Source organism: Pinus tabuliformis, chromosome 8 (assembly GCF_031772625.1).
Source record: "Pinus tabuliformis cultivar Carrire ecotype Pingquan chromosome 8, CPIR1, whole genome shotgun sequence".
Taxonomy (NCBI): Eukaryota; Viridiplantae; Streptophyta; class Pinopsida; order Pinales; family Pinaceae; genus Pinus; species Pinus tabuliformis.
In genome coordinates, this window is record NC_142294.1 from 1,196,772,050 (window position 1) to 1,196,784,075 (window position 12,026).

At 39.0% G+C, this 12,026-nt stretch overlaps 1 protein-coding gene across 4 annotated transcripts in view; it reads left to right on the plus strand.

Moving 5' to 3' along the window:
* LOC149239668 (glycerol-3-phosphate acyltransferase 9-like) overlaps positions 1-12,026 on the plus strand; it is a 366,346-nt gene that overhangs the window by 71,705 nt on the left and 282,615 nt on the right. For all 4 annotated transcript variants that reach the window (XM_089373482.1, XM_089373481.1, XM_089373479.1 and 1 more), the window contains one exon: positions 4,283-4,401. In XM_089373482.1, the coding sequence (XP_089229608.1) occupies positions 4,283-4,401 (119 nt within the window). The remainder of the gene's footprint in view (positions 1-4,282; positions 4,402-12,026) is intronic.

Genomic DNA, 12,026 nt, shown 5'->3' on the forward strand with positions numbered 1-12,026 from the left:
ATGGGATGCAAGTGTTCTACCACTTGACTCTTGAGGGTCTAGATGGGAAGATCAACAGACAATAGGACAAAGTGTGATCCTTAAGTTGATCTCGCCTATTGTCATTGGACAATAGGATAAAGTGTGATCCTTAAGTCGATCTCGCTTATTGTCACAGGTCAATAGGATAGAGTGTGATCTTTACCCTTGCGGTAAGTGGATCTCGCCTATTGACATCATTGTTCAACTGATGATCAAAGGAGTCCAGTTGAGACGAGATGTGATGAGATAGATGTCTTGTTGATATAGTTGAGATGAAAGTCATGAGATTTGATTTGGAAACTAGTAGGGTTTGAGGATTGAACTCCCCTACTTTGATTATGCATTATTGTTCTTCTATGAGACGAGTCCAGATGCAATGATGATGCAACTGCCTATCTTCTTATATTGAGTCATGTCATCTGAGATGAGAATTTATGATGTGAATGGAAATTCCTCCCTAGCTGAGAGGGAGTTTTGAAATTTGAGTAGCTTCGGGACAAATTTCCCCGAAGGGAAACCCTGTTACCCCAAAGGAAAGCCCGTCAACCCCTAAAGAGGATTTATATTAAAAGGAAAATTCATTTGATAAAAAGGAAATAGTATTATTATTAATTTGATAACAGTTTGGGGAAGAAATTGTTTGAATATATTTAAAAGGAAATTAAATTTGGATTTTCCCTCCAAACAGTTTGAGTTGGCTCTGCCTTTGAGGATCTAATTTCTCTCATGGAGTGTCTATATAATAAAGTCATTGTATGGCTCATTAGAGTTATACTTGGTGATTCACACTAGTGTGTTTTCTTTTGAAATTTGAATATACCCCTGAAGCTCGTATTTATACAAAGGAACGTATATTTGTTGTTTATATGAAGTTCGATCATAGTTCATGGATTGCAAGTTTGGACCGCATGTATTTGTCTATAGTTAGTTCACTCTATGATTCGAATATTCTTCGCTTAAACTCTGGTTCATTTAACCCTGGATCACACTCTATATTGTCGATGAATTGGCTTGAACATTTATATATATCTTCGTGATGTTCTAACTCTTGTAGCTCGCAAAAATTCCCTGTGTATCTATATAGTGACATCGTCATTCTTTGTGGCATCGCTTTTGTCTTCAGTGGACCACATTATAGTAATTTGATGGTACATTGATTTGATGGCTAGTGGTTTGCATTTGTGGCTTGCATCTCTTCATCTCATAGTGGTTCGCTTCTATTGACTCGTATCACATCTATGTAACTTGCAACTAAATTCCTATAGCTAACACTTTCTTGTGGCACGTATTATACTCCCGTAGATTGCATAATTATTTACGTTGGATCATTGACTTGACATTGAGATGTCCCACTAGCATATGTATCACCTACGATTCTTATGGTTCACTCTATTTTTATGGGTCACATTACAAGGACTTTGGAGTTCATTTTGAGTCTTGCAACATAGTGAATCGATGGATCACAATATCTTTGAACTTGCATTCTTATTTTTGTGTCTCACATTGTATCTCCGAGGCAACTATATAAACAATGATCTTCGAATCTGTGCACTGGATGACAGTAAGGCAGTAAGTCACGACCTTGTATAAAATAATCTTTGATATTGCAATAACAATAACCCTATGTATATAAGTGCTCTGGATATAGGGTAGTAACTATAATGATGACAATGGGATCTATGTTGACAGTGATTCCTATGATACGTATGACAGTGACTATAATGATGACAGTGGGATCTATGTTGACAGTGATTCCTATGATACATATGACAATGACTATAATGATGACAGTGGGATCTATGTTGACAGTGACTCCTATGATACATGTGACAGTGACCTTGTTTTTATGAGATGTATGGTGACCATGCTCTTATTGATGGCAATGACCTTAGACAATGGTAGTGACTTGTTGTGGATACATGATGACAGTGATTCATGATGGCAGTGAATCTACATGGAAGTGATATTATAGCGACCTTGCTCCATGATGACCTAGCATGTACGACAGTGACTTGATATGGTCCAACATATATGACAATGCTTGATGATGATATTGTTTCTTGCAACAGTGATATGGTAGAAGCTTTCTTGGACTCATTGGTTATCGGAAGTTAGCTCACAATCAAAGTTGTGAACTGACTTGGATTGGCCTTAGGAGGCCTGATGTAATGATGTATCTCTCTATGGATGTACTTTGTATCTCAGCAGAACAATTGATGAATATCTAATAGAAGAAGAATCTGGTTGGGTTTTCCCTTGTGGGGTTTTCCCTTGGTCTCTGACCTAAATCACGGTGTCTCTATTCGTGCATGCGTTTCTTTTGTTGTTGTTTATTCCATTGCATTATTGTTCTCTTTACATAATTGCTAATGTTTATATGATGTTATGGGGTGAATGTGATCTAAAATGTTAAAAGTGCAATTATCTATAACAAAGAACAATCTAGCCCTAAAAATTTAACAACAACATACCCTAAATCTGATCCCATTGATCATGCACGATATCCATCCTTGATCTCCTTGGCTAATCTGGATCTCCTATGCTGCTCTTCGACACCTTCCTCAGACTAGACACACTAGAATGGAAGTCCTTCAATGTCTTGTGCCGCTGTATGGTGTGTCTTTCTCTTCTCCCGAGCCTTGCTTTTAGAACTTACATTGAGCTAAATCCCAAACCCTAAGCTCCAAAGTGATTGACTCCCGAGATTTGATCTTGCCTCACTTGAAATCAACGGTTGAGATTAAAACATAATCACTAAAGTAAATACTTCACTTTTCCTAAGTTTGTTTGGCTCAATAGCCAACCATCACTTATGTGTTTTTCATAAATCAGACTTAAGCTGAATTACAATAACAATTTATTCATACTTTAGCAAGTGTCCTAAGGATATTTGGGTTACTTTTGCACTCCGAGACACTTAGGCCTGTGCAGAAGTATCTGCCCAAGCTACAAACATCAACAAATAGATCCAGACAACAGTGAGTTGTCTGCAACACAATGGTCTGTAGATGAGGGTGCAATAATAAATTAGATTAGACGGTGCACTAATACTTTTGTAGACTTCCAGGCTTGCATGTGCCAGCAATAGATAGGAAGGGATAACGTTATCCTAAGTAGTTTGACTTCACATGCAGTTTGCATGTAGTTTGCATTTAATTTCTCATTAAGTAAAAGAGGCTGCATGCAGTTGCATGTGTTAGATTCAGTATGGTAAGCAGTTTTCTAATTTTTAGTTCAAATCTAAGTTCAGTTAGGTGCATTCAGTGTAGTAGGTTGGGTGCATGCTTGAATGCCTCTGATCATCTTCAGTTGAGACACTGTTTTGCATGTGTCCATATTCATTGTACCTACTCTTATCAATTTATAAAAGAAAAGGTAAGGGTATAGGTTTATTTCATTCAGTTTCCAGTTAAGTCGTTAGGAGTTCGTTGTAGCAGATTTTCATCTTCAGAAGTAATGAAAAGCAGTAACAGGTTTTGATAGTCAATTTATTGTTTTTTTGTTATATATTTTCTACAGTATTTGTTTATAGATTTTAGCATTAATTACAGTGTCATTTTGGGTAGCTTTAAGTTTTCCGTTGTTTAGTTTTCTGTAGGAATTCTTTTAGAGTGCAGAATCTCTTTCCCTTTTTTTGCAATTTGCAACTCAAGTTTTCAGCACCTTGAGATTGTGGCACCCATTTAAACTTTTCCCACTAGGGAGAAATTTTGTCGGTTTGCCCTTTTGATCTTTCAACTATTATGTGCCCAGACCCCCCAACTTGCTAGTGTCCCTACCATGACTCTAATCTTTCAAAAAGCAACCCCTTTACAGTAAGACATGTTATCCACTTACAAATTAGTAATTAAATTCCTTGAAAGTCAGTTTGAGTGGACACGGATTGAGTGTGCCACCATTGTTAGATGGCAGCATTGGATGTTAGGTCATTGGAAATCAATGACAATATGATGCTTCTATTAAAATTACTGAATTGGATGAAATACTTTCAGCAACTGCTGATCCCACATCATTTTGCCAAACTAACTTTCATAGCTGCAGGTCTTAGCTAAGGAATGATTGTAATTCTGAATTGTCTGCCATAGGATTAAGATTGCTGCAATACTAGTCATGACATGATCCTTAAGAAATTGTCCATCATCATTGTCAATTTTAGTTTCTTGCTTTTGGGGTGAAGACAATCTTCTTTACATTTTCTTTTGCTCTTCAAGTGTCTTTGTTTTGTACTTCTATTTTATGGCCTTTTGGAATTGACGTGCAGGATTCTTTTACACGGTGTTTCAAGTCAAATCCTCCAGAGCCATGGAACTGGAACCTTTATTTATTTCCTTTATGGTGCTTTGGAGTATTGGTTCGATATTTGATACTTTTCCCTGTGAGGTGAGATCAGTAGACTTCTAGTTCAGTTCATTTCAGTTCAAATTTTGGTGTGTACAATGCATACAGCACTAACACATTTTTGTTTCTTCTTAGTTTTTTGTTTTCTCTTCTGCAGATAAACTGTAACAAACTTCTCATCCTTGTCAATGACACTTAATATTTTGATGACCTCATTTGCTTGTTGGGAGTGGTCAGAATGTTCTGTTGTTCCTCTTAAATATGATTTTTCTCTTTCTGCACCAGTCAGTTTTAGCTTCCTATCTGCTACATTTTAGAATTTTTATTAATTCATTCATTTTTTATTTATCTTTTTGTTAAATATCCTTTTGCAATACGTTTGCATATTCTCAAATGTTTAATTTTTTCAACTTCAATCTCATCATTTTCTATTCATAATTATGTGATAACAATATGCCCGAAAACTGTCATACCTGGGATTAATAAGCCCTACTGGTTTGTATCTTGGTTGAAATTATGGAAAGATAATTCTTCTGAGTAAAAGGATTGTGCATATACATGTATAAGTTGAAATGTCCAGTAAACTATTTCTAACTGTAAATTTCCCTTTTTTCATTCGCTTGATAAGAAGCCAATCCCGTTGTACTTTTTCCCAAGTGGTTTACCTTTTATGTAGGGCATGCACTACATTGGGTCTTTTATATTTCTTGCCACACAAAATCATCCAGAAAGAGCAAATTCTGAAACATGTTCTAAAAATGTAATGTGGAAATTAGTTGCCTTCACACTTTTCACTTTTCCTTTTGTGGTTTGACAATGATCTAAAATACTGTGTTCTGGGTGATAAATGCCAAGTTTCTTTGGCTGATAACATAACCTTCTCCACTAGTTCACATCAAGTGCTTCACCATATTTAGATTTTACTATGTATGTTCTGTTCTCACAATCATATGCCTCGACCTTATCCTCTAAAATTTCATGAACTGGTTCAAAAGCTGGCATGGTTAATATTGTATAACCCCCTACTTGTCTAACCCAATCATCTGAAACATACTTATTCTGAATAGCTGTCTTTAGCTGATAACTGTCCAGCGAGATCGATCAGATATTTCTGTTCTTCACTACTTCTAATGATTCCATCATTTTGTCTAGGAGCGGTGTTTTGGTACGCTTATATAATTCTGAAGTGGTTTCTGCTTACCAAAAGCCATACAACATCAAGTGGTTTCTGGCTGACCACAATCCTTCATTTGTCATGACAAGTGGTTTTTGTTTTACCATGGACCATCAGCAATCATAATTATGGGGGTATACTTGCTTTATTGTAAGATTCCCACTCGGAATCCTCCCAAAATGGCCACTGTATTTTTCAAAGTTTGTATAACTTTTCAGTGAAGTCTTTCGTCAAACAATTTGTTGAGGTTCTGCTGTAGGTGTAGTTTCTTGGATTGTGGTTCAAATGAATAAACAATGCTCTGATAGACAATTATGAGATTACTTTAGAACAACACCACAACATTTATATTCAGCTGAGCAATAAAAAACACATCTGATATATATAGAAAGCCATAAATAAACTCATTCTTCACTGATATATCACTTAAGAAATTACACAATGGTTTTTCCAGAGAGTCACAGTCATGTTATTGCATTAATAAACAATAGTACAGACTTAATGAGTAATGGAACCTGGTTTAGGCACTGTCCAAGGTAGTTGTAACCCACAATCAGCTTCAGCATGTGATATACAATGATTAAGACCAGCCACAGATGGGTATTTGATCCCTTAACACCACAAACTTGTCCACAGGAGTACCCTTGGTCAACTGAATGAAGTGCAGTCCCTTTCTCAGTGGTTATCCGGCAAGCAAATTAGGGAAGATTCTCTGCTTCTTCCGGCATACAACTTGTCCCTCCTTGCAAGGTCAACGGAGCCCTCAAATACCTGATATCTCGGCCCCTTTTATTCTGCTACAGCTCACTGCCTTTTGACTGATAGCAATATCCCTCTGCGTGTAGTCCAGGAGCCAACAAATCGGCTGCCTTTCAGATCAGAATTTGTCTAGGTTTGGGAAATAAACCACCTTCAGTAAGAGTAACCACATTCATCAATAAAGAAACTCGGCTCAGTAGGCACAGTGAACTGGTGCTCCTCCAGTGATGAGAGATCGACCCAATGAGCCAACATAACAACTAGAAAACTCCAGGACAACCTTCTCTTGGTGATGAGACTCTACCCTCTTCCAGGAAACTCATGGTCCTTTCCAGCAATGGTTTTTTGGCCCTATTTTTTACAGTCTCGTCCTCCTTATGGCTCAGATTTGAGCTTGGTCTCTCAGCCTTACTTTGGTAAACTTCAGCTTGTCTAAGATACATGATAAACTCTAAGCTAGGAGATAAAATCAACTGATAGAACCTTGTACCTCCATTTTCTTCTTCAAATCTTTTTTTCCTTGGTAGCATAATGGTGAAATATGAGTGATTTCACAGTTCACTCTCTTAACCAACTATGGTGTATAGTTTCAACATCGAAGCTAGTAATGACGACTATTTCTTAAAGTTAAACCCTAAGCCTCTCTCCAAAAACTCTTCAAGATCTTCTTTTCTCAAAATGCAAGTGATAGAATGAGGAGAAAATCCTCACTTTTCTCCTTTTAAAATTTAGTGGCCACTTTTGCCACCATTTTACTTTTTTAATTTTATGAAGTCACTTTAGGGATTTGTCACTTTATAAAATGAAAGTGACTTTTCATTAGCCTAGGATGTGTCTCCCTTTTCACCCCTTAAACATTTATAATGTTTTTCTTAGGCGAATCATGTTCGCTTATTAAATTTTTTCTCCACCTTAGCCTATGGGAACTTATTAGGCTAACGGAACCCCGTCTTATGTCTCCTAAGCGTTAGGGACATTACAGTCCTCCCCGCCCAAGATTGCTTGCCCTCAAGCAACTTTAGTTCTGGATGTTTGAGCATCTGTTCACTTTTTCAAGTAGCATCCTCAACGGGTAAATCCTTCCACTTCACCAGGTACTCCCTCACAATTTTATTCTTTAACTTTCTCTTTTGTCTCTAGAATCTCCTCTGGAACTGAAATTAGCTCTCCTTCTATTAAAATTGACAACTAAGGCCAAATTCCACCTTGAGACAGCTCATTTGATGGAGATTATGATTGCATTAAATTCTTCTTTTTGAGAGGACCAAAATTGATATAAAGATCATCTAATTTGGACAAGCAAAAGTGTGTTTTTGAATTTATCCTCACACATGAGCAAATTGTTTAGGTCGTCCACATCATCATGTAGGCTCATGAAGCCCAATGGATGTATCGTTTCACCCTCAACGTCTTGTATAAATACAAGTGACCTCTCACCTCATTTGGCATCATCATCACTCAGACATTCTTCTCTCTTCTTCTCTCATTGGTTCGTACAACTATTGGGCATTCTCTTTCTCAATCATGCGTGTGGCAAGGAGGACAAATTTTCTAAGCATTGTACTTGGGGGTCTTTCAAGAGCATGGGATGTGTTTAACACCACCATTCTCAACAATGACAGGATTCTTAGTTTCGATGAATTATTGGCTAGATGCACTCAAGAGGAGACAAGGATGATGGAGAGAGATAAACCTTCAAATGGAAATGAACTTACTGCTTTCTCCGCTCATGCAAAGAAGAAAAACAATGATGGTCCAAGGAGACAGGGTCAAGGATTCAAGCAAGAATTCAGAGAAGGAAGGAAAGGAAGGTGCTACAATTGTAACAAGTTTGGTCACTATGCTAGAGAGTGTCCTCACAAGAAGAATTCTTCAAGGGATGATAACAACAACAACAACAATTTCAAAGGCAATGGCAATCAAAGGAACAACAGGTTCAACAATAAAGGAAAGAGGAACGCTTCCACTACTCGATTAGGAAATGGTCAACCTCCCAAAAGAATGAGAAACTCCAGGTATGAGGAAATTAGTATTGTAGAAAAACAAAAGGAATTTTATCTTATTTCCGCTCTATCTGGTTGATTGATAGTGGAGTCTCAAGGCACTTCACTGGGTACAAAGAGGCCCTCTCAAATTTGATTGAGAAGAAGACTAATTTGGAGATCATACTTGGAGACAATGCCACGTACTCCGTGAAAGGGATAGGTACTGTCACTCTTCACTTGAATCAAGGTCAAACCGTTTGTCTACAATAAGTATTGTATGTACCCGATTTGAAGAAGAACTTGGTGTCTATTTCTGTGATGGAAGATAAAGGCTTCAAGGTAGCGTTCATTTATGGAAAGGTACGTATTTGGCAAGGAAACCCTAAAGATGCATTCACACTTGGATTTAGGGTTGATGGTCTCTATTATGTTGGAGGAAGTCCTTTGGAGCCTTGACTTGCGATGCTTCACTTCAATTGAGCTATGGGACTGAAGGTTCGCCCACTTACATTACAAAGCCTTACATGGGGTAAGGAAGATGGTCACAGGTGTGACCGAATTCAATATGAATCATGAAGGAGTTTGTCAGGGTTGTGCAGCTGGGAAACTTACAAGGGGACCATTCCCTTCAAGTGAAAGTCAAACTACCGATATTCTTCAATTGGTCCATTTTGACGTATCTAGTATGTTGCCCGAAACATCATTGAGAGAATAATTATACTATGCAATTTTTGTGGATGACTTCTGTCGTAAAACATGGATCTATTTCTTGAGGAAGAAGGATGAAGTGTTCAAATGGTTTCGTGCTTTCAAATCCTTGGTGGAGAATCAAACAGGGAAGAATATCAAAATATAAATGACCGATAATGGAACCGAATATGAATCAAATGAATTCAATGACTTTTGCAGAGAGGTTGGCATTAAGAGGGAGACAACTGTTCCATACACTCCTGAGCAAAATGGAGTCGCTGAAAGGAAGAATTGAACAATTATGGAAGCCTCCCGTGCCATGCTCCATGATCAAGGTCTATTGAAGTTCTTATGGGGAGGAGCTGCTAACATTGCCGTGTATGTTCAAAGTAGGAGCTCGCATCAAGAATTGGATTTCAAGACACTCGAAGAAGTTTTCACTGGTATGAAACCTGATGTTTCTCATTTTAGAATTTTTGGTTGTCCCGTGTATTTTCGTGTGCCTAAAGAGAAAAGAAACAAGCTGGAAGCATGTGGGAGGAAAGGAATACTTGTGGGCTATAGTGAAAATTCAATGGCATATAAAATCTATGGCCTGGTCAAAGAGATGTGGAAATAAGCCATGATGTCACCTTCGATGAAAACACTGCCCTTGGGAAAGCCAGAGATCTCCCCATTCTAAGGAAGGACAATGATGACGCTATAGAAAAACATGATGAACCTTCGATAGATGAGCCTATGCCTGATGGATCCCATTGATCAACCTCCGGCTGACCCTTCTACCTTAAGGAAAAGACCTTTGTGGCTCAAGGATACTCTCGAAGATGCTGAAAGACATATTGCTCCAAGAGGGACATTCCGTGAAAGTACAGGTATCAAGGGTACTTAACTGCTATGAGTACTATTGCTCAAACTGAGCCATGTAGGTTTGAAGAAGCCGTAAAGCACCAAGTCTAGAAGGATGCAATGAATGAAGAGTATGAATCTATCATGAAAAATGATGTCTGGGATGTGGTGCTTAGACCGAAGGACAAGTCCGTAGTCACCTCAAAATGGCTATACAAAATCAAACATGGAGTAGATGGGAGTGCTGAGAAATACAAGGCCAAGTTCGTTGCTCGAGGCTTCTCTCAAAAGGAAGGAGTGGACTATGACGAGATATTTGCACCGATTGCCCGATATACCACTATCCAATCTATTATTGCTCTTGTTGCCACTCAAGGATGGAGCCTACATCAAATGGATGTTAAGACTGCTTTCTTGCATGGCTCGCTTAAGGAGGAAGTCTACTTGGAACAACCTCAGGGGTTTGAAGTACAAGATCGAAGGACACATGTATGCAGGTTGAAGAAAGCCCTCTATGGGTTGAAGCAAGCCCCTAGGGCTTGGTATGAGAGGATTGATAATTATCTTATGAAGCTAGGATTTACGAGGAGTGATGTTGATCCTAACCTATACTTCAAGGTTGAAAAGGACATGCCTCTCATCTTGGTCCTTTATGTAGATGATCTCTTTCTGATAGGTGTAAACCCTCTCATTTATCAATGCAAGAGGGAGTTGGCATCCGAGTTTGAGATGAAGGATCTAGGAATGCTGCACTACTTCCTAGGCCTAGAGGTCTGGAAAAAGCCAGGTGAGATTTTCCTTTCTCAAGGAAATACATTGTGAAGCTGCTCGAGAGATGTGGGATGGTGGATTGCAAGTCTGTGTCTACTCCAGTGGAACTCAACTTGAAGAAGCTATGTGACAGTGTTGCTGGGCCCGAATTGGCAAACCCTTTTGAATATAGACAACTTGTGGCAACCTTGATGTTCTTGGTACCTGTCTAGACACATGCTTCGTTGTGATTATGTTGAGTCAATTTATGGTCAAGCCTCATCATATACATTGGATTGTTGCTAAAAATCTCTTGAGATATCTCCGTGGCACAATCAACTATGGACTGAGATACACTGTCAGGAATTTGAGGCTACATGGATATACTGATGTTGATTGGGCTGGCAGTATGATGGATCGACAGAGCACATCAGGATGTTGCTTCTCATTAGGGTTTGCTTCGATTTCATGGAAGAGTAGGAAGCAAAAATCGGTTGCTTTAAGCACCGGCGAGGCCAAATACATTGCAGCTAGTATGACTTGTTGTGAAGCTGTTTGGTTGAGTACGCTCTTTAGCGAGCTATTTGAGCACGTGCAGGATACCACCGTGTTCTTTTGCGACAACTAGAGTGGGATTCGCCTTTTAGAGAATCTCGTGTTCCACGAATGCTCCAAGCACATTGATATCAGGTACCACTTTATCCGGGATATGGTACAACGGGGAGCAATAAGACTCCCTCACATTAGGACTGGTGAGCAGGTCGTAGACATCCTTACAAAGTCCTTAGGGAAAGTCAAATTCTTAGCCTTCTGAAAGAGTCTTGGAGTCGTGGAAAGACTCTTCCATGAGGGTCCTGCTTGAGTTAGACATTGAGCTCTTGGAGCTCCTAGGGGCTTGGGTAACTTCTTAGAGCTATGAGTGACCATTGGCTGGGTGGTTCACCTTCCCCTATGATAACCCATGATGGTTGACATGTGTGTAGGGTGAGTGGTTGACCTTCCCCTACGATTTTGATGACATGTGTAGGGTGAGTGGTTCACCTTCCCCTACGATTGACATGTCCATAGGATGAGTGGTTCACCTTCTCCTATGGCATATGAGCAGGATGAGTGATTCACCTTTTCCTGCTAATGCCCCAACATACATCCTACCCATGTAGTTCAGGACTCATGGGAAGTACCTCTCATCTAGCCAATGAGTTGGGAAAAGTGGATAGGGACCATAACACTACAGATGCACGCATCATGTACTGTCGTACTCCCTATGTCTAGGATGCATGGTGTTCAACAACTTGATCTGGGATCAAGTCTGATCGAGGTTCTACCTCTGGATTGAATATTGGTAATGGAGAGTGGTAAGGTCTTGTGACTCACTCTCGATTGATTCTTGTTCATTATTCATATTAGTGTTTAGTAGAACAAAGATGAGATGAGATACAGAGATGGTTCATGACGACAGGATG